The sequence below is a fragment of the Branchiostoma lanceolatum genome, chromosome 11 (assembly GCF_035083965.1).
Source record: "Branchiostoma lanceolatum isolate klBraLanc5 chromosome 11, klBraLanc5.hap2, whole genome shotgun sequence".
In the NCBI taxonomy this organism is placed as follows: Eukaryota; Metazoa; Chordata; class Leptocardii; order Amphioxiformes; family Branchiostomatidae; genus Branchiostoma; species Branchiostoma lanceolatum.
In genome coordinates this window covers 4178603-4204449 of record NC_089732.1, presented here as the reverse complement: position 1 = coordinate 4204449, position 25847 = coordinate 4178603, and the positions used below count along the sequence as shown (strand labels likewise).

The window sequence follows — 25847 nt, the reverse complement described above, 5'->3', positions numbered from 1 at the left end:
TTGGGGAAAATTTTACTTCTACTTCTCTTTTGGGGATGTTACAGAACCAAACAGATTGTTGTAGACTTACAGTAATGTTTTCATACACATTGATACATGTGTCATACATTGAGTATGCAGTTGGCTGGTTTACTGACGAAATCATTGCAAATGCTTGCTAAATGTGTTTGGGATGCATGGCAAGAGCATTTGTATGCATCACTGGTTGGTACTGTAATAAACCCCAGTTTTATGGACAGTTAAAAATACTAACCTGACAAATATAGTTGCAAGTTTCTTCTGTCGGCACACATTGTACGTTTTCTTCACATGTTAAGTTTTGAAGGACTCTTGAAATTTTGTCCTCCGAACGTCGTAATTTCTTTTTTCCTCACTGTAAAGATTTATGGGTTACACCTTCTTTACAAGTTTGCACTTGTTGTTGATGTTACTTTAAACTAGACACAAAAGTTTGTTTTGTTACCACTTGCATTTTTATATATTATTTGTTATGAAGCAATGTTGCTTCTTGCAGCTTAACCTTTAGCAGTCCGAAGTAGCCGCTTGGCGACCAATTCCCTATTGGTTACAGACTTTGGCAGCAGGGAGAAGGTTAAAAGAATAATCACTGTTTGCTGTTTTAAAGGTAAGATTTAAAACATATGACTATGACTACATATAGTAACCTACCCTTTTTCTCTACAGTGATGGCCAAGCCTCTGAACCCTCAGGCGGAGACGCTGAGTCCGACATCCATCAAGGTGTGGTGGCAGATGCCTGGTAACGCCCTGGACGGCCTGATCGGCTACCGGATCACGTACTCACGTAACCCCACCGGCGACGACTCTACCTGGCTCAGCAAGGTGAGAACTGAAGTTGTTTTTTTATCCCCATGAAAAATGGAGGTATTGTTTTTACTCTGTTTGCGTGAATATTTTAAGAACCTCTGGATGGATTGTGATGATATTTGGTATGTGGGTAAGTGTAGTGAACCTAATGGTTAAAAATTGTAGCCTCCTAGTGGCAAACCTTAGTATTGTAGCAGGAATTCAGCTTTTTGTATCCTCGGATGTTAGACATTCGGCACCCCATTCTCTATTACTAATACTAGTCTCAGAGTTTGGCACCAGGGTGAAGGCTAATTCACTAAGATAAAACATTTCCTTGAAGTCATTTCACCTGACACCTCATACATCTGTCTCTTCCTGTCCTGTAGCCCTCTGTGCGTGTTGTATGTGTGGACGTGAGTACGCTCAGTCCTGCACCTTTCAAACCTTCAAAACAGGGCAAGAAGGATGGCAGGAAATCTTCTGGACTTTTTTTCTAAACTTGGACGATGGCAATAGTTTTCTCTTAAGATTCTTCCACAAGTTTGTTGTTCAAAACAGAGGAGAAATTTTCTATTTCTTCTGCGGTGCGTTTTGTGGACTTCCACAAGTTTGTTTTTTTTTAAATCAAGGAGGAAAAATTTTCTATTGCCATTCACATTAGTTAGTTAATTTGTTAGTTCATTGATTGATTGATTGATTAATTCACTTGTTCATCATTCATTCATTCCATCTCGACACCCCTTCACGATCCTTCCTGGCCTGCCCTTAGCCTTTTTACACTCTTCTTCTACAGAGTACATTCATTCATTCTAATACTCTTTCTCTTCAAGGTATATTCATTCTGATGCTTAGCATAAGCTGCACATCTTTTAATACCAAAACTAACAGCTTTCTACCTTCTTGTTTTCCAGGATGTTGGCTTGGTGACCCAGGCAGTCATCGGTAACCTGGAGGAGCAGACTGAATACAGTATCCAGGTCACCCCACTGTATGTGAGAGGGGTGGGGCCGTCATCCGACATCATGATCCACAGGACTCAGCAGAATGGTATGTTCTCCTTGTTTTGGTAAGAATAGCATTCTGATGGTAACATAAATGACAGCAATTGTCCCTCCACTTTGCCATGATTGCCATAGAGCACATGGTTTGCATGTCTTAAAAAAAGTACATATAAAAAAAGAACTATACTGTTTTCATTGCATTTTCTGTTTCTTTTGTTAGCTTCTGAAAAGTGTAACACGAAAAGCCAAGTAAAAGTATTCTAACACACAAATTTTCAAAACAACAGTGTCTCAGAAGTATTTCAAATAAAATTTTGGGAAAAAAATGAAAAGAAATATCCTTTTCTAGCCAATACATGTTTGTAGTGACTAATACTCATTTTTTTTCCTTTTTAGTTCCTGGTGCTCCGTCTAACGTCTTGGTGAAGACCTCTGACACCAACCGCATGGTTCTGCAATGGGATGCTCCCATCGACGGTGCAGATAATGTACAGAGCTACAAGGTGGGTTCACTCACTCACCCACTATGTGGTTAAACGTCTACTGTTCCCATCATCTGGGGGTTTGACGTGCTTGCACATGGATGGGGAAGCTTGGTGGCCGCTCGCCAGGTGCCTCTGTCCTGTGGGCTCACATTGTGTAGGTTGAGATGGTGGAAGTCCTCCCTGATGTTGTCAATCCATCTCCTCCGTGGTCGTCCCCGTGGGTTTCCCACATGTACATGTAATGTCGAACCTTTTTGAGTCATGATTCTACTTGTTTTTCCCACAGATTAAGTACTATGCCGACAAGGAGTTCTTGGACGAGTCTGGAAAGAAGAAGAAGTACGTCTTCAGTAACACCATTGTTACCTCGGTGAACTCCAAGCAGCAGGAGATCTCCGACCTCAAGCCGCACACCACCTACTTCTTCGAGATCTGCGTCATCCGCGAGAACGGCAACGAGGGACCCGTGATCACGACGTTCGAGAAGACACTCAGAGATGGTAGGCATTGTTGTTGTGTTCGGTCTTCTCAATGCACTTCAGAAAGGGTTGGAACTGAAAGAATTAAGAGGAACTCAACAGCAAAGTGTACAGCACTAACTTGAAAATCTTGAAAGAAAATAAGAAGTCTAACAACTTACACATGAATGTCTACATTGTAGTGACAGGATAACATAGTTCTTTCACTTTGTATGCGTCCGAGTGTTTTTCAGCATGCCGACGTTTTGGCAACCGTCTTTCACCTTCAATATTGGGCAATACTTACTATCAAGTAGTTGTGTTGATATTGCAATCCTTTCCAATAGTATCCACCAATGCCTGACAAGTTTGTAGTGAAAATGACATGTTATTTGTATCTCTTTGAAGAAAAGAAGGTGAGAGTTGTAACACCAATGTTGTGTTTTTAGTCCCGGGAGTGGTGAAACCTCCAAGCTTCCAAGCGAAGGAGTCGACTGAAACCACCCTTCCCATGACCCTCATACGCAGCTCTGAGGAGAATGGTCCTGTCGAGTAAGTATTGCAACACTATATCTTTTGTACACTTTTTTTGACAGATCTACACATATTTTTACATCGTATTGTCTTTCCCTTGGACTATAATTCTTTCTCAATCAATGTCTTCGTTAAAGGACTGCAACTACTGTAGTTATAAGAATAATTTATTTTGTGGTTAAGATACTGAGAAGCAGTGGAGGATTCAAGTCCATGATATTACTGTTCAATATTGCAATTTGTAAGCACTTAATCACTTGAGATGACAATGTGATCGTACACCTTATAACCACCTCAAGGCAGTAGATAGAGAAAGAAATGTTAATGAAATTAGGACCTAAAGAGTTCTTGCTCATGATTTTTTTTGTTCCTGTCGACAATGTGATCATACGCCTTAATCCCACCTTGAGTTTGTAGATAGAGAAAGAGCTCTTGCTAATGATTTTTTTGTTCCTGTCCTCTGCAGGTCCTATGTGATAGTTGTAGTCCCAGTGACGAAGGGGTCTGACGGCAACTATGTGATGCCACGGAAGTCTCCCGACGACTACACTGATGAGGAGCTGCAGGGAACTGTGCAGGCTCTGGCCTCATCTGACTCAGTATGTTTTTGTATACTTAAAACTGTATTGTTTAGTATGCGATACATTGTTGCTGATTCTTGTGCCTCCTAAGTAAACCCCTTGCAGTATACCTACAAAATCTTTCCAGTAATACATGTGCATGTAGTAAGGAAACATGCTACAATTGTGTGGTACCTGGTATAATAACAGACTGAAAAAGTCTTGGAGGAAGAGTATATTTTTTCTCAAAATGCATTGATCATGAACCCGTAGTCCACCTAACCCTTAGAGCCATCAGCACCCCCACTGGCAATATAATCAAATATTGGATTCTACTACTAGTATATACTTATTATAAGTGCACCCATAGCCAACATTGCATTGACTGTGTTTTTACCAGGTGCTGCCTGCTCGTCCGTACATCGCAGCCAAGTACAAGGCCGCAGACTTCCCCACCGCGTTTACCGTTGGCGACGGGAGCCGAGTGAACGGCTTCTACAACAAGCCTCTGGAGACGGGGAAACACTACGTGGCTTTCCTGCGCGCCTACATCCCACCGCGCCCACAACCGACCAACCCAGGGGTAGGTGGCAGAGACATGCCTTCCTGTAGGAGATAATGTTTTAGCCTGAATACCTGAACACTGGTGTACTAATACTTGACCAGTAAGAATCAGTTCAAGCCTGACTAAATGACAGGTCATGGGATATCAACTTTCACAGATAGAATTACCAAGAAATTACCTTGGCAGTGCACTGAAGCTACATCTATACTATATATACTTTTGTTTTCATAAAGATAAAACTAGCACAATTAAACATTTGTTATCAGTTCAAACATTTTGTCCTTAATGAAAATCAATGATTATTTGCATTAAGTAGTTCAGATACAGGCAAACCCGTGTACCTGTACCTAAAATTTGTGTAGATACACAGATCTACTTTGCGCTAATGATTCCTTTCTCCCTCAGTTGGATCGGCTGTACAAGTCCAGCCAGTACTCGGACCCGATCACGGCGCAGGTGTCCCCGCAGGTGGGCAAACAGGAGGTCACGCCCAACAACGTGCTGTGGGTCGTCGCCCCGGTGATGTCAATCATCGTGATCTCTGTCATCATCATTGTCATCCTCATGTACAGAAGGTGAGAAATGCCGCAAATTTTTCTTCTTTTACAGAAGCAGAGAAGCAGAGAATCTCTAACCAATATTTACCACAGAGCATTCATGTACATGTCAGGCAAAAAAAAAGTGTATTTTATTTTTCACTTTACAGCTTCAAGCAAATAAAGCACAGACATTTGCTTTCATTAATTGTATGCTTGTGCTATAAGCTTTTTAACTTTATACTCACTCATCAAACATGCAAATGATAGGTTTTGTGTCAGGTACAGTAAAGAAAGCATTAAGAGACACAAGTGCTCTTGAAGCTATTACGTTAATTGGCTATAATATCCTTACCATACAGTTTAAGTTTTATTGCCACTTAAAAGGGTTTCAAACTAAGACCAGTCCCTTCCTCGGTTGCAGTAGCTCACCCTTGCGCATGTGCATGGAAAACACTAACAAAAACTGAACGATTTTTGTTCCATTTTTCACCACAAATTTTAACCAGATTTTTCCTTTTGTTTTCCTTCCCTCCCTGCTTCCCTCATTAGGAAGCCGGAAAGGTATGTTTGAAAACTAACTTCATCCGTGGAATTTGTCATAAGAGTGTCGGGGCAACTAACCTCCAACCAACTCCTGTTTTGTAGTGTTTTTTCTCATGTAACAGAATTAATGACGTTTGTAGTATGACTCTCCCCTCTACTGTTGCATGCCGACTGTCTAACAGGCGTAGGTTCACTTTCAGCTCCCTCCTTTATACACCCTTCCCTTCCCTTCCTACTTTTCTGTTTTGCAAAAAATCGAAATTTGGACTCACTTCGCCAGCTGCCCTTTGAATTTCCGGAGGTTTTTTGTAACTAAGATTTGAAAAAGAAAGTTTGATCTGCATATTTGATAAATGAAACAGTTTCCATCCATCCTGCGTTCTTTAATGTTAAAAGGCAGTTTGTTATCCTTTTTACTTGTGATCATCTTGACCACTTTCACTTGGATTTCAGGAGGGTTTTTTTCGTAACCAGTTTCTAGAATTGGAAAAAAAGTTTGATCTGCATATTTGATCAATGAAAACAGTATCCATCCTGCATTCATTAATGTCAAAAGGCAGTTTGTTATTTTTTTCTCCTTTTTTACTTGTGATCATCTTTGGACACTTTCACAAGGCTGTACTTGGCTCCAAGAATGAAACACAATAGGCTGATAAGATTTGAAAAAAATTTTGTGGCAAAATAGAGCCATTTTCCCCCTACTTTCATTCTATTGAAAGCTCACACTACAGATCTTCTCATTCTGTCGCAAGCTTCAAAGATATTTCTATAGTTTAAAATTGCTCTCAGAACAATTTCTTCTTTCGTCGTGCACTCTGAAACTCCTTCCTTTCTTCACCAAACTCACTTTGACTTCTAACATCCAGATACACATGATCACCCATTCAAAATAAACCCATTAACCAAAGCCATTAACCAAACTGGATTTTCCCTGTTTTGTTCCCCTTTTGTTTTTTCGCTCCCTCATGTTCAGGAGACCTCCAAGGTGGGTGTAAAAAAAAGACGGGAAGGAATAATAAAGAAACAGAGAAGTGCATGCTTTGTCATGGCAGTGTTCATACATGTACATGTTTCATTTTTTTTCCCAAGACTGGAAACTTATTTCTACCACTCCGAAGTGTTATGAAAATGTAAAACAGTTCTCAGCAGTTGGATTTATACCGAGAAGTCACAATTTCTGAGCACTTGCTTAAAATGCCAGCAGACTTTTCACAGCTTACTTCATTTGAATTTGTTACAAATTATATGTCTAGAAAACTAACATTATGAGAGTTGAATTTTCTCTGAATTCTTCTCAGACTCAGGGCTTGCTTGATACTAAACTGTTGCATATTTTGTAGGCCAATCTTAGTCATAAAAAGATTATCAGCATGTACCAACCCTATTTTTTCTGTCACAAAAGATACATGTATGGACCCTGCCTGTAGTGCTATGTTCCATGTGCATGTTTGTGCTCCGTTTGTGGATTGTTACTAACTCTCAGCTTCTCTCTCTCCTTTCTCACCTGCTGCTTTTTCTGCACCGTCAGTGTTGAGGACAGGTGACTAATACGTCCTTACTTCTTCTTCTTCAAGGGTTTCAGGGTTACTTAAAGATTAACTTTGTACTTAAGTTTTCTTGGGGACAACTACCATTTTTTGTATATAAAGAAGACCCCAAGTTGCCCCCTTTTCCTTCTTACCATCACCATTGTGAGGATGATAGAGAATTCTTTTGTGTTTTCCTCAAAATTTTGGATTGAAATCAAGTTATTTCCTTGATCAAATTATATCTCATCAAGGATAACTGATACTAAGTATATGGGGGAATTTCAGGCCAGCATTTTCTATTGCTATCCAAATGTACTTTTTTTTTTCAGAAGAAATACTGTTCCCAAGTTCTGTGTTGCTACATGTATTTGTTGTATTAAATGTGTTGTGTCACATGTCTGTATAGCAAGCTTTCGTCAGGACGTTTCACTTACATGTATTTTGTGTGGCGACTTTCTTAATATGATTAAATGTTTATACTCATGATAAGCGTATATGATATTATTAAGGTGTCCGTCAAAGTGTGTGGCACTTGAGGTAAACCACTAAGCTAAGATATGAATGTGTTTTTGATCTGTGTACAGTATGGTCACTTTGTTGCAATTTTTCCATAGTAACGATGCTATTTTTGCATATGGTTGTTGCTTATACATATTGCAACCTTACATGCTCACATATATGCCAAGTGTATATCACTTCAGCTGAATGTTTGTACAAAGCTCTAAACATGTCTTTTTTGTGCACTGTAGGAAGAAGACAGAGTCTGCACCTAAGGGCGGAGCACCAGAACACCTGACCCACCCCACGGACCCAGTGGAGCTCCGCAGACTCAACTACCAGACCCCAGGTCAGTTACCTCACGTTTTAACCTTCTTCATGCTGAGATAGCCTTTTGGTACCACATCGGTTTTAGATATAGGGTTAGTTAGCAGGGAGGAGGTTAATGATGATTAATTGAAAACAAAGCAAGCAGGTTACCTTGAAGTAAAGATGCATTTTGGAACATGAGCATTTGAATTTCTTGCTGAAATTGAAAAGCATGTTTCTTGCATCATTGGTAATTTGATAGAATCTATCTACATTATACGTGTAGTCTCTTTAATTTTTTCCTGCATTAATAGGATTGTGTAGTCTTGGTTCTACTGTTAGCCTGGAATCCAAACCTAGAGTCGGGAGCTATAATAGGTTTGGATTCCAGGCTATTCTACTGTATCCTGTGCTAAATGGGATATAAAACAATTGGTCTCTGCAGGATGTAGAGTCTGTATCTGCTAACAAGCTGGTTTAGATTAGCCCTACAAGAGTTAAATGTAAGACAGGTGAACGTCTTGTGTCCTGACTTATCAATCACCAGTGTTGGTCCAGACTTGCTTTGCTGAGTTGTAATTTTGGTCCTTAGACAATTGGAATCAATTAAGTAAGGTAACTTGATTGACTACAGGTCCCACTTGTAGTTAGAAGCAGATAAACCTGTCATGAATCTTTGCTGTCTCTCAAATCAGGAAAATCCAACTTGCTTGGACTGTAAAGTAAAAAAGACAAAAGTACAGAACCTTTGGTCAATCATATCTCTGTCGATACTTCATTAATTTCATATTATTGCAAAGCCTGTTCATTATCCTTTAGATGATACCATATTTGTTTGGGTCATACAATTGTGACACAACCACAAGGGTTTTCTACAGTGGTATCTAAGTTTAGCTGTGTTAAGGCACCTTGTTTACTGAACTTGTCTGGGATGAAAAAAGATTTATAGACCATTTAAAATGCAGTAAAACAAAGCCCTGCTGACTCCCTCTCATTAGTGGCTCCAGGTGTGGTCTGTGAGGGTCAGATGTCACGACCTTTAGCCCCAGGGGTCCAGACATCAGGTCAAAGGTTCCCCGGGGTGGGGAAATAGGGGTTGATTTGATTTGATTTGATTTTATTTGACTGTAGGAAAGTACAGCCAGGACTACCCAACTAGCCGAAGACTATTACAAAGGGTTAGCCCTGGGAACAGTATATTCAAAGTTCAATACAAACTTTCACAAGGTGCGCATGCGTCAAACACACACATAGCGGCGGACACAGAACACAAAGTAAAATAACATCGAAGAAACAAAATTAGCAAAAACCATCACAGGACTGAAGCGCATATGGAAAAAATTGCACAAGACTAAGCTATATATAAATCGTTAACAATGTCAAACCAAAACTTAGGTTTATATTACATACTAGGTTAGCAGATTATACAACATGTCATCTAATACTTGTGGTAGGTCAGTCAATTATTTACAGAGTATCTGTTGCCGAGTGACGTACAGAGTTTGTTTTTGAAGGAGCTGACAGTGAGGGATGTGCGGATATTACTGGGAAGAGAGTTCCAGAGTGAGATCGCTCGACTAATGAATGTTCTCTGAGATCTGGTAGTTCTGCACGTTGGAGTAGTCAGGTGTTCACTGTTCCTTAGGGGATAGCGGGAGTTGGTATCAGGCGCACGTGTTTGGGGTAGCAAACTCTGGAGATGTGGAGGGCAGCGTCCATTCAAGAGTCTGTAGAGGGTCACAGTTGTGTGGAACTTGCGACGGTACTGGAGTGATGGTAGTGATAGTTCGGTGTAGAGACTTTCGTAGGAAGGATACGGTAGCCCGAAGTGTCCACTGATGATTCTGGTAGTCTGGTATTGGACAGATTCCACAGTCCTTTGGTCGCGTTTGGTAAGACCAGACCAGACAATGTCTGCATACTCGAGTTTTGGCCTTACGATTGTCATGTATAGTCTAAGGAGTAGGTCCTTTGGTATCTTCTTCCTCAGTGCACATAGCAAACCAGAAGATCGTCTAGCCTTTGTAGAGATGATGTTGATATGGTTTGACCAGGAGAGGGTATTTGTGAGAGTAACGCCGAGGTGTTTATGGCTGGTGACAACTTGCAATACGGTTCCACCTAGGGTCACGGGAGGAATCGGTCGTGGAATGGCGCGTGTCGTGATGAACATAGCTTTACACTTGTCTATGTTGGCTTCAAGTTTCCATTGAGACAGCCAGGTAGACACAGAGCTCAGGTCTCTGTTCAGTGATGCAACTACATGTTGGATAGAGTGATGGGAGGAGGACAGTGAAGTGTCGTCGGCGAATAAATTTGGTTGGGATTGTATACAGCTAGAGGCAAGGTCGTTGATATAGAGTATGAAAAGCGTTGGTCCGAGGACAGAACCCTGTGGTACGCCGGCTAGGGGAGACTTCCAGTCTGATGCCACTCCCTGGATGACCACTCGTTGGCGTCTCTCGGACAGGTAGCTGGAAAACCAGTTGTGCATGGATCCATTGATTCCATACGCTCTTAGTTTGGATAGCAGTCCTGCGTGCCAGACCTTGTCAAATGCTTTTCGAAGGTCAAGGAACACGCATCCCACTATCTCTCCGCTATCCATGGCTTCAGTCCATTCCTCTATCATTCGAGCCAACTGTAGCGTAGTGTTGTCAAGAGGTCTGAATCCGCTTTGGTGATCTGTCAGTATTGGATTGACATGTGTCGTTAGACGTTTGTTGACAAGGGTTTCTAGAACCTTTGATACAATGCTAAGTAGGGATATAGGCCTGTAGTTGTTTGTTAGGTGTCGGTTTCCGGCTTTGTGGATGGGGGTAACGTTTGCTTTTTTCCACCCCGAAGGAACTTGTCCAAGGAGGAGGGACTTGTTGTATAGCTGAGTTAGAGGTCCTGATATAGGATCTGCTACTAGGCGTAGGAGCTTGGGAGTGATATTGTCGGGACCACATGACTTTCCGATTTTGAGGGCACCTAGTTGTTGTTGTACCTCATCAACTGACAGCTGAAGTGAGTCAAGAACTGTTCCAGGGATGGCGGTAGGTTGGAATGTTGGGGTTGGGTCGTCTCTGGCAGGAAGATCTGTCTGTTGTATGAAGAAATCGTTCAGGGCATTGGCCTTTTCATCTGGCGTTTCTAATATAACTGACCCGACTTGAAGTGCTGGGATACCCGTTGTTGTCTTGCCCAGTGCAGATTGGCCAAATGTCCCAATTTTGTGTGTGAGGGTAGGAAAGGGGTTTTGATGTAACTGAACGAAGGCAGTATGCTAAGAAACATATGACAGTTGAGTGCAATCATGAGTTGGTCAATGTATAGTCTTTTTATTGTAGCACAAGTGTTGGGGAGTTTCTTTGAGAGTGTAGCTGTCTGTAATACTTAGCTTGTTGGTGGGGAGAAGTTTACATTGTGTCACATTTCAGCTAATATTCTGTTAGAACTTATCGTAAATCATGCTTTGGCTACAATACTTTGGCTAGTGTTGCAGCTGATTCTTACCGTAAATTGTGTTACATTCCAGCCATGATGAACCACCCTCCCATCCCGGTGTTGGAACTGGCGGAGACGACAGAGCGTCTCAAGGCCAACGACAACCTCAAGTTCTCACAGGAATATGAGGTAAGATTGTCTGAAGAATCTACTAAAAGTTTCTTTAAAAAGTACTTCACTTACTGTTGTTAAATTTTGTTGTTGGCTCCCTCACTAATACAACCTTGAATTTTATCCTTGATGTAGCTCAATCATTTTTTCACTACCTTTAGATGAGAGGAATTTTACGGAATACTAGATAAATTGGCTGGTTTACTCTGTTTGTCGACAGCTTTGCGTTAACATTCTCCATAAGGGCACGAAAATGAAGATCCGTATGTCAATTTTCAGTAAGTCTATGAATATACTTTAAAGGTTCTGATGTCATCTTTACTCTTCCCTCAAGTCCATCGAGCCTGGGCAGCAGTTCACATGGGACAACTCCAACCTGGAAGTCAACAAGCCCAAGAACCGCTACGCTAACGTCATCGCCTACGATCACTCACGGGTCATCCTTCAGAACATTGACGGCGTCCCTGGCAGCGACTACCTGAACGCTAACTACATGGACGGTTACCGGCGACAGAACGCCTACATCGCCACACAGGTATGCCATCTTTCTGTTTGGTTTTTGTTAAACACTGTTGAGTTAATCAATCTAAGATCAGATTTTAAGAGATGGACTCATAGAGTTTGGATCTAGTCAGAAACTTGGTGTAGTCATCTCAAAGGCAAATCATAACAAAGAAACTGAAACATCTTGTTTTAATCTGCTTTTAATGTCACAACGAGATGACTTGATAAAAGTCTAAGGAGTGTTTCTGAAACTTAAGAAACAATGGTCAGGAGGGTAAGAGATTCAAACTTGTGAAAGAAAGCTTTGAAATGATTCTGTAATATTAGAAAACTTTGATAAGAAATGCTTTTGATTTTCTTGCTCCTTTGTAGCATGTTAAGATTTGGGTACTTGATGTAGAACAGGAGGTTGCCTGTGTCTTGAAAATGTTTATAAAGATGTTTTTCTCTTCCATCCTCTGCAGGGTCCGCTCCCCGAAACTATCCCGGACTTCTGGCGTATGGTATGGGAACAGCGCAGCGCTACCGTCGTCATGATGACCAAACTAGAAGAGAGGACCAGGGTAAGCATTCACGTATGTTTGGAAACCTTTTCTGTTCTTTTTTTTCCTTTCCTTTTATTATTTTAAGTGGCTTCCCTTGCTGCCTGTTCATTTTATTTTCCGGTGCCTTTCCTTGATTTCTTTTGTCTCACTTCATTGTCACATTTCCGTTTATTTTTGTCGGTCTTCACAAGCACTATTTAGGTGCAGTATACCTTTACTTCTTCTGCACAGAAGGTGGTAAAGTATGACAAGACAAGAACACTTTCTCACAATTGAAGAAAAAGTAGACACATATCTTTTCACAGTGTAGTACACATCTTTAATACTCACTTCATCATATAAACACAGCTTGCTTTGTGTAAGCAATTGCTGCATGTTCACAAGATTGCTAACTCTTTGGCACTGTACAGAACTGACTACAGTTACATGTAAATGTTCAGTGCAGTATGCTTTAAACTACATAATGTAGTATCTAGCATTTAGGTAATGCATTGAGCAACATGTGGGGCTATATGTCTAGTTCATATGGCTGTGATCAGTATTGTACAGTGCAGCAATTTGCATGCAGGAAAACTATTTCTGTCAAATGGTTCCTTTCAGGTGGACATATTAGTCTATGCCATGTAAGACTCAGATTGTCCGGTCACACATACTCTATTTTGTGGTTGGCATCCTTTTGAAATCCAAAATTGCATCTGAGAATACAGCAAAATGCAAAATGAACTGATAACAATGTTACATGTAACAAAAGGTTTTTGTGGGCAATAGAGTATATATAGCTGTTGTATGAAGTTGAGTCTGTGTGGCCTGAAACATACCATGAAAACTAAACAGGAGACGGGGGAAAAATGGCAAAATTGACAGCAGTGGTGTAACCCTGGTGACGTTCCCCTCTTGTGCAGGTGAAGTGCGACCAGTACTGGCCGTCCAGGGGAACAGAGACGTACGGGTCAGTTCAGGTCACGCTGCTGGACACCATCGAACTCGCCACCTACACCGTCAGGACCTTCGCTCTCTTTAGGGTGAGTACTGCAACGTTTTCTGTTTCTATGCTTATTCTGTGTAACACTTGTTACTTAGAGGCTCAAAGAAGACCGGAAAGTTGGTGTTAGTAACAAATATTAACATGTCAATAGAGAAATAAAGATATCACAGTATAAGAGTTGGAATGCTCATCCAAACAAGTGAAATTTTACTGATTCATCCAGTAACAAATATAGAACTTCACCACCATAATGGCCACGGAATGGAAAAAAAAAAGCTTTCTAAATTGAATATAACTTATGTTTCGTTGACACATTTCTGCAGTCAGCTTGTATGTGATGAAATATTAAGATCGGGCACTTTACTTACTTCCGGAATGAACCACACATTATAGTCACAGTCTGAAACAATGTTAAAACTGGTTTTGATCAGTCGACTTGTTGATGAAATATCAAAAGTCTTGAGCTGTCTACGTTTGTTCCCCCAGCATGGCTCGATTAAGAAGCTAAAGCCTAAAGGTTAAACTCCTTCGTACAACATTCAAATGAACCGTATTTTCCCCCCCAGCATGGCTCGAGTGAGAAGCGTGAGGTGCGGCAGTTCCAGTTCACGGCCTGGCCGGACCACGGTGTGCCTGAGCACCCCACGCCCTTCCTCGCCTTCCTCAGGAGAGTCAAGGCCTGCAACCCGCCCGACGCGGGGCCCATGATCGTCCACTGCAGGTAGGGTTGGACCCTTCTTTTATTGCTTTGTCTTATATCATTCATTAGGTTCTTCTTTTTTTTCTGAACAAATAATAACTTGGGGTGTTGGGACGTTGCTTCCTATCCTTTATTCACAGCTGTACAAGCAACAGATATACTATTCAAAAATCATTGTAGAAAGGAATAGGAGAAAGATTGTGTTCAGATATTGGTTTACTGTGTTCGTCTATGATTTGTGAAACACTTAATGTAGACATCTTTTGAAACTCACAACTACAATGTTTTACATTTGATGGCTGGGATGTAAGAGCATTCATTCATTCAGCTTACAGTGTGTTTGATCAATGACGGTCCTTTATATTTACAGTACATGTATGTTTTTGGTATGGTAACTAAGAGTTGTTCAATATTTTTGTAAAAATTCCTTTTGAAACAAAACCATTTTAGCCAGACTATGACGCTTTTGAAAAAATTTAGATATGTTGATTCTGCATGACTGACAATGTTTCTCTTTTCTCCGCAGTGCTGGTGTGGGCAGAACCGGCTGCTTCATCGTCATCGACGCCATGTTGGAGCGCATCAAGCACGAGAAGACCGTCGACGTCTACGGGCACGTGACGCTGCTCCGCGCACAGCGGAACTACATGGTGCAGACCGAGGACCAGTACATCTTCATCCACGACGCCATCTTCGAGGCCGTATCCAGCGGCAACACGGAGGTCCCCGCCCGGAACCTGTACGCCCATATACAGAAGCTGACGCAGATCGAACCCGGAGAAACGGTGACTGGAATGGAGTTGGAATTCAAGGTAAATGTCTCATAGGTTCTAATTTAGCTAGAACCCATAGTAAGTAAAAAAGAATTGTAGAATAAATAGATAAATGAATTCAAAGAAGTAACTGAAGAAACGTTTTCTTAGTGTTGTAGTCATTTTGAACTAAACCATTTTGTGGAGCTCTTTGTAAACCCTTATTTGATTTTCAAGTTAGCAATTTTTAAAGACGGTTGGTACTTGTGCAATTATTCATAAGGTACATGTATGTGTATCTGCTTTGGCCAACAAAAAAATTATTAAAACTTTCATATAAATGGCAGTGATGATTTACGCTGCTTTTGGTGATTTTAACAAAGCTGTTTGATATGTCTTCTTTGAAATGTAGGCAGATAACCATATAGACTGGAGCTAACTGTATTGTGAATGTTTTCCTCTTTCCCCCCAGCGGCTGGCCAATACCAAAGCTCACACCTCCAGGTTCGTCAGTGCCAACCTTCCCTGCAACAAGTTCAAGAACAGATTAGTCAACATCATGCCATGTAAGTCTTCAGCTTTGTACAAATTATATATGGTATAAAGTTTCAGTCAACATCATGCCATGTAAGTATTCAACTTCTTACTCGTATGTGCAGTACTGATACAAGCATTCTTTGAGATTGAAATACCTTTAATGTGCATTTCACAATGTAGGGGGCAAAATGCAATGTAATTCTAAGGGCAATGTGAAACGCTGAAGTAAGATTTTGTATTGATGGTAATCAAATTTTAATTTCTTGTTTTTCACTTTTGCAGATGAATCAACACGTGTGTGCCTGCAGCCAATCAGAGGCTGCGACGGATCGGATTACATCAACGCCAGCTTCATTGATGTAAGTTCCTAGTCGTCATCATTAGTTCAGATGTGCAAAATCTAACCGTAGCTGTCACAACAGTGGCAGTGTATGTGGGGGGACATGTGTACATGTACATGTGTAGTATGTAATTACCAGGGAAACAGGGTATCTTTTGTGCATCCCCTACAAAAGGAGGGCGTCTTATTTCTTTGTTTTCTTAGAAGAGGCCCTGACATGTAATAGCTAGCTACATGTAATAGCCAAATTATTAGTAACTTGTACTTGATTGAAAGTAACACTCTTTTCTCTCTCCCTCCATCTCCCATCAGGGTTACCGGCAGAGGAATGCGTACATCGCCACCCAGGGTCCCCTGGCGGAGACAACGGAGGACTTCTGGAGAATGTTGTGGGAGCACAACTCCACCATCATCGTCATGCTTACCAAGCTGCGCGAGATGGGCAGGGAAAAGTGCCACCAGTACTGGCCCTCCGAGCGATCCGCGCGCTACCAGTACTTCGTCGTGGACCCCATGGCGGAGTACAACATGCCGCAGTACATCCTGAGAGAGTTCAAGGTCACGGACGCTAGGGTGAGTGTTCCGTCGCTCTTTGACCCCGCTCATACTAACTAAGCCTTGCAAACCAGTCCAGGGCCAAATCGCCTGAGTCGCACATTGAAACCTTACGGAGCTGATTTCATGTGGTTTTAATGTGATTTAGAGCGTTCAGACTAGGCCACATTAATCCTGCTAAGGTGATTTCTGCCCTGAATCCGATTTGCAAGGTTTATTATGAACAGGGTCTTTCTTGTAAGGCTGGTTACCTGGAATTTGGAGAGATCCAAATTTGAAGATACCAGTGTGCTTTTGTTCTTTAATGTGGAGAAATTTGTCCCGTGTTTTAGTGAGTGTATGTCTTGAACACATGGCAATTAGTTCTTTGAATTCTTGAGCAGAGTTTGATTAACTGTTTTTTATGGTCTCAAAAATTGCAATGAAATATTTAATATTCTTCAAATAACAACTTTCTCATTGTTAAAAAAGAGATCCCTCTATTCAAAATTCATTTTTGCCAATAGCTCTATATTTCTGGTCATATCTTCCAGGTTTTATTATTATGTAAATCAAACTCTGCATAATCATCATCATCACCATCATCATTCCCTCTGTGGAGCATATAGCATGCTTTTTCATCCCTCAAAGTTCTGACTTTGCATTTTTTTTGTCTTTTCATTTTCGTACATGTATTGTACATATCAAGTATTGCCTGTGGAAATATATTTGATGTGGAAATATATTTCATAGAGATGGAATGCCTCAAAAAAATTTTTTTTGTTGTGAGAATAAAATCCTAAGACTTAGTCAACAAAGTGTCTTGTTTGAATGACTTGAATTTTTTTATGCTTTCAAATTTTCAAATGAAATGAGGCTGTTTGATTGGCTACTTCTTCTTGATGGTGTTTTGTGATTGGCCAGTTTTTAACCAATGAAGAGGCACTTCATCTTTTCTGTAAGACTTCAAGGATGCAAGTAAGATCCTTGCTTGTGCTCCCATGAGAGGGAGTGATGCTTTAAGACATTCTTAAGACATTCTAAGAACTCCTTGCCATGCGAAACCACCTATCATGTCCCTCTTGTTTCTCTCCTCCCCCGGCTCGCGCCGAGCAGAGCGTGGTGAGTGGGTCCTCCGTTTGTTTGCAGGTGTCGTCATGGTGACGTTCTGTGTCTCGTGTTGTTGTCGCTGCTGCACTGGTGCTCGTCTTGTCCTAGATGTTGTACTCTATATGATTTAGTGTAAAGATATGACCTACACCTGCCAGGGCTCGAAATAGTGGGTGCATGTGCACCCAGTGCACCCAAAATTGGAGCTGTGCACCTAATTTTTGACTGTGGGTGCACTGGTGCACCTATATATTTTTGTAGCCTATAGGGTTAAGGTACTATTGTACACTAGTATACAGAATATTCTTGGAATGTAAGTATAAAAAACAGCATGATAACTTTTTGCTGTACTTTATTTAATGTATTATTTGTTTGAAATTTTGAAGTTTGTTATAGAATTACAGATTGAAGTTCTTAAGAAAGGCAGCAGCATTAAACCTTGTGATTATGTTCTTAAGAACATTCAACTTTATTTTATGTGGTGCACCCAAAATTCTTTCTGTGCACCCAATTTTTTGAGTTGGGTGCACCAGTGCACCTATTCCCAAATATGAATTTCGAGCCCTGCCTGCTATAAATGTCCACACCAATTCTTCTTGACCATGCAGGTTAAAGGATGTAAACTCACGAGATCTAGGCCACACAACATCTTGGGCTACACAACTGCTATCGCTTCTTATTTCATGGGGGACATCTAAGTCCCTGATCTTTTTCACGTCCTCTTAGACCACAGCGCTTCCTTTCCCAACACCACTCTGCTAGTTACAAGTATGAAATATATACACAGTGTCTCAGCTTTTGATGTCAGTTTTGTGTGCAAGTAAAAGAACTGTTTGTCGTTGTATTGTGTACAAAGTGATCCTCTTACTCTATCATCGAATAGAACTAAAAGTGATAGAATCTTGTGTTCCAGTACCTTGCCAACTATTTTGTTTGTGTGTTTTGTATTTATTTTCAGAGTGCCAACATGCATTGCACAGGCAGTCCAGGCAGGTACCATACCAAAGATTTATAATGTAGCTTTTGTAGACGTGAAACTGAACTTTTTTTTGTGTACGTTTTTATTGTAGGACGGACAATCCAGGACGATCCGACAGTTCCAGTTCACCGATTGGCCAGAGCAGGGTGTGCCAAAGTCCGGCGAAGGATTCATCGATTTCATTGGTCAGGTCCACAAAACAAAGGAACAGTTTGGACAGGAGGGGCCAATCACTGCCCACTGCAGGTCAGGGGTCATTGTGAATATTATGGGCTACATGCATGATGATGTGCTAGACACTGTCATGTTTTATTGTTTATGTTGAAGTTAAACTTAGTAGATGAAATGTAATTGCAGATGAAATGAAATGTAATCTCAATAGCAAAGTGTGCCTTGTGTGTCTTAAAGCTTTGGTAACAGTTTGATTCTATGAAGTTCTTAAATATTTCTAGGTCCTCTCTTTGTTTTTGATTCCTACTTACTACATCATTTTTCAATTCTAGTAGACTTTTCAGATCTTGCTCTTTTTGTTCATTGTACATTTTGACAAAGCTGCAATGCAAAATAAATACAATTGTAAATAAAACAAGATTGGCAACATAAAAAGATGTTGCCATGGCGACGGTGGTCTCTGTTAACGTTTTTGGTTTTAGCCCACATGCAAATAAGGACCTCGCATAAGCGGCATAAATCATATCAGTCGATCACCTTCTCTACCAAAATAACACAAGTTGTCCAATGTATGAAAATATTGTTTTCACAAAAAAAGATATCGCACCATTTCCTCATAAATTATGTAAATGAGGCGCTCTATGCAAGATTTGTGTCTAAAAGTGGCCACATTTACTTAACTTCCAAATGGTGCAAAAATGAAATCCCCATCATTTACCACTATGGATTTATAGTATTTTGTCATTGATTATGCAAATTAAGTATCATTTTGCATAATTGATATCTATCGATATTTATCTCTTTCTCAGTTGCATATGTCATGTGTTTGAGAGTCCTATAATAGAATGCAGCTGATTCATAAACTGTCCTCATTAATTATGCAAATCAGAAATTGATTTGCATAATTGGCATATCATTATGCAAATCATCACTTAAGCTATCTACACACCAAAAATTATGATGATCTGTCATCCCCTTCTTGCGTTATTCTCTTTCAAAGTTTGAGTCAAAATCAGCTCCTGCAGTTCCAAAAAAAGCCGCTAGGGGGTCCAAATCTACAGGACATATTTTCCTAACAAAGAGCTATCCACCACTTAAAAATCATGACTATAGCATGTTCTGAAGACGAGATTTGAAAAGTGAAAGTTCCCCTGCAGTACCATAGAAAGTCGCTAGGGGGCCCAAAATCCAATCATTACAAGGTCTCCCACAGACCTACCCACCTACAAAATATGAAGACAATGCATCCAGGCATTCTTGAGTTATCGTCCCATGGACTTTCACATTCCTGTACAATTCCTAGAATTCTTGCAATCTGCACACAATATAGTAAAAATTTGGCTCGCCCCTGAGGCGTCGCCAAAAATAGCACACAATGTCTGAACACATGAATACTAAAGATTTTACCTCTCCCTGCAGCGCGGGTGTCGGTCGGACGGGCGTGTTCATCACCTTGGCGATCGTGCTGGACCGGATGAGGTACGAGGGTGTGGTGGACATGTTCCAGACCGTCAAGATGCTGCGTACACAGAGACCCGCCATGGTACAGACAGAGGTACAAACATCTTCATTCATTTATACCGCCACACCAAGTTAAGGAGAGGATAAAGTCTATGCCTTGATACCTACAGTTTTAGAAAGTGAATTTAGTTGTATGAGATACAGTGGATGGCAACTTCCTCAAGTAATCAAAAATCTACCTATAAAATACCATGTAGCACGAAATGTGACTATATATACTTGAATGTACAGGCTAAGGTCCTGTCTTAGGTACTGTGTTATATTCATAATGCAGGAATTATCATATGTCTGTAATTAGATGAATGTGGTCCTTCTTACTTTGGTATAAAGGAAGACAGACATGTATAGGATATTGTCATATCACACCTTATTTCTCTATTCTTATACTTAATTCAAACAACTTCTTCTCCTCACAGGACCAGTACCAGTTCTGCTATCGTGCCGCGCTGGAATATCTCGGCTCTTTCGACCACTACGCCAACTGCTAACATGTCCGGCCTTCTCCGCCAATCGCCACGAGGGACTCGTTCGCTCCAAGCAGCCAAAATCTTTTGTACGATTCAATCAATTCAACACCGATACCTCATGGACCAAGTTGCAACGAAACGATATTCTTGCTTGGCTGCCACACCGGACATGCGTTAGTTCTAATCGTTGTGTTTGTTTATTTGCTAAGGGTCTGCTTTAGTTTGTGAGAAAGTTGGCACTGAATTCGTGCACAGCTTCTGCAAAATTCAGACTTAGTGGTCAAAAAGCGTTGGACATTAATTGGATCTAGCAGATAAGAGCAAGAATTAAGATCAAGCGTTGGTTAATTTCTCGAAAGCGACAGAAATTGTTTTGTACCACTTTCTCTATAGCGGGACTATACTTGGAAGTCTGAAATTTGTCGGTGAAATCAGCTTACTGTTGTGACAGGCTCTTAAAGCAAGATGTAACACATTGTACACAACCTCTACTCCAGTCATTTACTGCCAGAGACACTAGAACAATCCAGAAGTACAGATAGAAGCCTCAGCACCTAAGAGAGAAAATTGAGTTCGTCTAAAAACAAGAAGTGCCGAATTTGTATCATAATGTTGTGATGGACAAACAACAAAATTCTGTACATAAATTTTTGTACCTGTATTTTTAGTAGCTGTACTTTTAGTTGTGAATATATTTTGCATAAGGGATGGATTTAAAAAGGTTGCTTAATGTTACAGAACTGGGAAGAAAGCCAGTCTGATTAGGGCATGGCATATGTTTTGAACATGTACCTATGCACGTTTTTGTGCATCGTAGAAGAATCCAACCATTGTATAATAATTTGCCAATGAATTTTTCGTATGATATCTCGTTAGCTGTATTTACGTTGTTGGTGTGATGAGCCAGGAGTCTCATATCAGATATTTTTGTATGACGTTGAAATTGTATTATCCACGCTTTCAGCAAATCTTAGGTTGTATCTTGTAGGTTTGATCTTCGTTTATATACAAGACAGCTTCTCTGTGTTAAAGGTATCACTTACCATAGCAAAGACAGGATGAGATCGTGTGTGTATGTATGTATGTATATATATGTGGGGAGTTTCGACAGACAATGCCATATGATCAAGTTCGATTTGGCAACTCCAAAAATGGTGGAAGGGACCTGTACTGTACTCCTACCGTAGCCTGACTAATTTTTGGTGAATTTTTTCCCATAAGACATGCTCCTAAGTCTTCAACAATGCATTGTGATTTTTTGCACACCATTTGAAATTCATACTTACAGTCTATGAAAGTCCCTAATGTCTATAAATCTTTAGAATTGTAATATTTTTCAAATCAGAAGGACTTAAGTTACAATGGAAAATTACATACACTGCTGCAATTTTGTAATCTCTTTTGTTGAAGATTGTTCGTAGGAGTCAGACAAAATGGTGGTTGGCCCTTACTTCTTACTAAGTTATGTTCATTTCCTTATTGACTCAACTCCCCTGATAGTCATACAACATTTCTTTAAATAACTTAAACAAGTTGATCAACAGAAATGCAGAAAATCAAGGTTTTTCTTTAAACCTTTCCTGTTTGGAATAGCTGTCTCTGAGACGGTTTAAGTTCCTGCCAGTTTAGTACACTTTGTTGATGGGCTTTTCTGTCAGAAAGTGAGTGTCTGTTACTCTGTAATGTCCGACGGTGCTAAAACCTGTGATACCGCAAAAGGTTGTAAGATATTCGCTTGTATGTAAGATGTAATGAAACTACCCCTGTGTGCTTGTACATTTTGAATATTGTGAATGGTTGTACAATGAAGGGGGGACGCCTCCTGTTCGTTCCGTAGATTGTTCAGTTTCTAAGAGGTTCTCCAAAGCATCAGTTCTTGTTTCGCTTGTTGTATAAAAGTAACGTCATCACTGCAACTTGGCCAAACTTCTCTGAAACTTTTTGGTAATGTATTTCGAAGAACAAAATCATGAACATACCTTACAACCAGAAGTTGGTAACTGTTTGTTCAGTAGTTCTAGTGATCTGATCATTGTCTGAACAGTAACAAAGTAGAAATTGTCATAACCCAATGGCTTTATTTTGCCAGCTCTGCAGACATAGTCAATGTTAAAACAAGCCTGTACATAACCCAGAGTTCATCCACTCAGTTTATTCCAAACTCCAGATTCAGTTTCACAAAAGACGCAACTCAAACCGACAAGAGGCAGATTTGGCAAACTGACATGGTAAAAATGTTAGTCAGACCAGAGATATTCTGTGGACTCTGTGCAGATTTTGTTCTCTGTTTGTGTGGTTAAAGGAACAAACACACACACAAGTTGATGGTGCCATGAAGTCCTTACTGTAGTGACCAGTTTTATGGTTATGGATGGTAACTTACCTAGTATTCCAACTGTGTTTTGAGCAAGTCAGTGAATTGATTGTATTTGAGACTGCGAAACCACAAAGCCATCACTGCTCTCAGACACGAACATGTACAAGTTTTGAGTGTAAGGCCAGGCCAGCTTTATTTCTTGGTTCGAAATTGTAAAAAGATAATTGTTTTGAGGTAAGATATGCTTTGTCATGCACATGTAAAAACTATATATCATTTCATGTCATAGTAATTCTTAGATTTTGAAATCTGGAAGAAATGGATTTAGTAAATCTTAGAACCAAGATATAAGATTGTCGTGGCCTGGCCGAGTTATCAGTCCGATGTGTATAGAGAGTTGGCACTGTAACGTCTGTAGTCACTAGATCACACCATGTTCCCGGAGGCAATCAGTCCCATCATTTGTATTTACGCATGTACAAATTTTGCCAAAGATTGCTGATAAGCAACGCTTGTTTGAAATAAATTGTCTGAAAGTTAAACCTGCTTCCAGTGTGTTTTACTCAGTGTGTATGTTTGAGTGCGTGTGTGTGTGTGCAGAGCAATGTGTAAAACGTATAAGATATATAAGACTGATGAAAGTAGAAAAAGGTTGTGGCAATCAACAACACGGCGAAGATATCTCTTATTCGTCTGACCAACATATGTTGTATGATTTGGATAATCAGGATGAAATACGATCAATTTCCGACCTTGTCAACTCTTTATGGTGTATGGCTCAAAAACGCCGCTTTATGGCCATGATTATTATTGCAGGAAAATCCATGTCCGCCAGAGGCAAGAATAGGGTATGCCTAAACACCTCACCCGACCTCATCCGACCTCACCCGACCTCATCCGAGTCTAAAATGCAGTGTACACGGGGCATGGACACTATTTGACGTTCTGGATACGTTAAATATACAATTATGAATGCAAAACCAGTAGAAAACTCTAAGTATTTACCCGTTTTTATAAGTTACTCCTCTCTAACGGGTGCCGCGAAACCCCCATATGGTGCGTATTTGGGTTGAAAACAATGGCGAAACCCCGCGGAGAATAGATCAACTTTGACTCGAAAAATCTCGTTTCTGACAAAAGTCTGATTCATCTGAAGCACCGTAGAAGATTGGTAAACTTGTCACGATACCGGAGACACATTTATATGCTTGATGGCTGACCTATTATGACTGCACTATTGACTTTTTCCGTGACCATGATACTCAAAACGGCACGTATCACCCTTCTTTCTTGGAAACGAGCGGAGTAACTTACAAAAACTGGCAAATACTTGGAGTTTGCTGCTTGTTTTGCATTCATAATTGCATATTTAACGTATCCAAAACGTCAAATAATGTTCCTGTACCATGTACACTGCATTTTAGACTCGGATGAGGTCGGGTGAGGTCGGATGAGGTCGGGTGAGGTGTTTAGGCATACCGGCAAGAATATATTTGAGCGTTTGAGAGACTCACTGGAACATGTGCAAATATTTGTGCGTTTGATACACACTGGTAGTCTACAGTAGTATTGATAAATAGAATGAAATTAAGTGAACTTTTAATGCAGCTTATTCGTCCGGCAAACATAACTTATATGATTTGGATAATCAGGACATTAAACGATACATTGCCGACATTTTTCAAGATCAGTCGGGAAAGCTACGTAGCCAAGAAAGGTCGCTTGCATTCTCCTCAAAGCCTCTCTTTCTTTCATAATTACACGTATGCTACATTTGTTGGTAACAACACAACAAACTAGACAATACTGCTACGTTTTCTCTCTCTGTCTTCAACAATACTGATACGTTTTCTCTCTTAAGCAAAATAGACGATATGTCCAAGGACATTATCCTATATAATGTCCTTGATATGTCACATTGTACATTACCCGAGATGCATGGATCAAAAGCGCCGCCAAACGGCCAGAAAATATTACTGCAGAAAAACCCACACACAAGTTGCAATAATTACTTGAACTGCTAGGGGTCCTCGCTGACACGTGCAAATTATTTGTTAACCACACAATGGTAACTTTACCAGTAAAAACGATAGAAAGTACGCACTCGTCCTGAAGCCATTCCTACCCTAGGCCCTCGGTACTTTGGTTGACAAAATGCGACTTTATCAAACACCTGTTGTCAGTATATTAGAATTGTTATTATGGCAAAACATAATCAATATCAATACGTAAAGGAAAACATTAAGACTTTGAATCGACAACATCCAGGGCAGCTAGTCTTTTTTTCTGTCAATGACTGGATAAACGGACTGTCTGGATCTTAACTTTACCTTAGCCAATCGTTTTAGTTTAACATAGCGATTGATATATTCAGTTTTAATCATGATACCTTTGTTAGAGGTGTTCATGAACCCATCTTGGTCCCTTCGATGTCAAATATTACCATATGAATACATAACCGCAGAGCCGGTCGAGCGTTAACGTGATATATTTTCATTTTCTGAACTATTTTTCCTTTATTGTAGACTAAAAAGTAATTTGGTGCACCTTAATATCAGGTATAAATGTATACAAAGCACGCTATCGTACAAGAGAATGTGTCGCTAATTTTGGGAATCAAGAAATTGGGTTCTAGTACCAAATATCCAAGCATAACCATAAACAAAAGTGCTCGCTGACGGAAGTGCCTTTTACAGGCAGTTTCCTTCCCCTGTTGCTTCCCTACCATGTGGCTATGTTCGCTTAGTGATATTTGTTTTCACGAATACCTAGGTGATCGGCTGGCGTGGCGGATTTGCTGAGGACGGGCTTGCCTTGTGACTTGTTGGGAGGGCTTAGCCTGTCTGTTGATAGCAAAGTCCCCATGCGTTGGTTGGAAGCGGAAAAGAAACGAAAGTGTCTGTCTCTGTGTATTTGTGTCGCACTCGCACTTGCACACTAACAAACTAACAA

At 40.4% G+C, this 25847-nt stretch overlaps 1 protein-coding gene across 8 annotated transcripts in view; it reads left to right on the top strand.

The window, feature by feature from the left end:
* Positions 1-23437, top strand: part of LOC136444511 (receptor-type tyrosine-protein phosphatase delta-like) — a 114984-nt gene extending 91547 nt beyond the window's left edge. For 6 of the 8 annotated variants that reach the window (XM_066442102.1, XM_066442099.1, XM_066442097.1 and 3 more), the window contains 21 exons: positions 685-842; positions 1721-1856; positions 2207-2313; positions 2582-2795; positions 3203-3305; positions 3754-3886; positions 4248-4430; positions 4818-4987; positions 7773-7870; positions 11354-11451; positions 11768-11968; positions 12402-12512; positions 13385-13504; positions 14034-14188; positions 14694-14979; positions 15392-15485; positions 15739-15815; positions 16109-16369; positions 18511-18665; positions 20010-20145; positions 20528-23437. In XM_066442102.1, the coding sequence (XP_066298199.1) occupies positions 685-842; positions 1721-1856; positions 2207-2313; positions 2582-2795; positions 3203-3305; positions 3754-3886; positions 4248-4430; positions 4818-4987; positions 7773-7870; positions 11354-11451; positions 11768-11968; positions 12402-12512; positions 13385-13504; positions 14034-14188; positions 14694-14979; positions 15392-15485; positions 15739-15815; positions 16109-16369; positions 18511-18665; positions 20010-20145; positions 20528-20599 (3068 nt within the window). In that variant the 3' untranslated portion in view covers positions 20600-23437. The remainder of the gene's footprint in view (positions 1-684; positions 843-1720; positions 1857-2206; positions 2314-2581; positions 2796-3202; positions 3306-3753; positions 3887-4247; positions 4431-4817; positions 4988-7772; positions 7871-11353; positions 11452-11767; positions 11969-12401; positions 12513-13384; positions 13505-14033; positions 14189-14693; positions 14980-15391; positions 15486-15738; positions 15816-16108; positions 16370-18510; positions 18666-20009; positions 20146-20527) is intronic. The other 2 variants (XM_066442100.1, XM_066442105.1) reach the window with 1 other exon arrangement.
* Positions 23438-25847: the final 2410 nt, after the last annotated feature.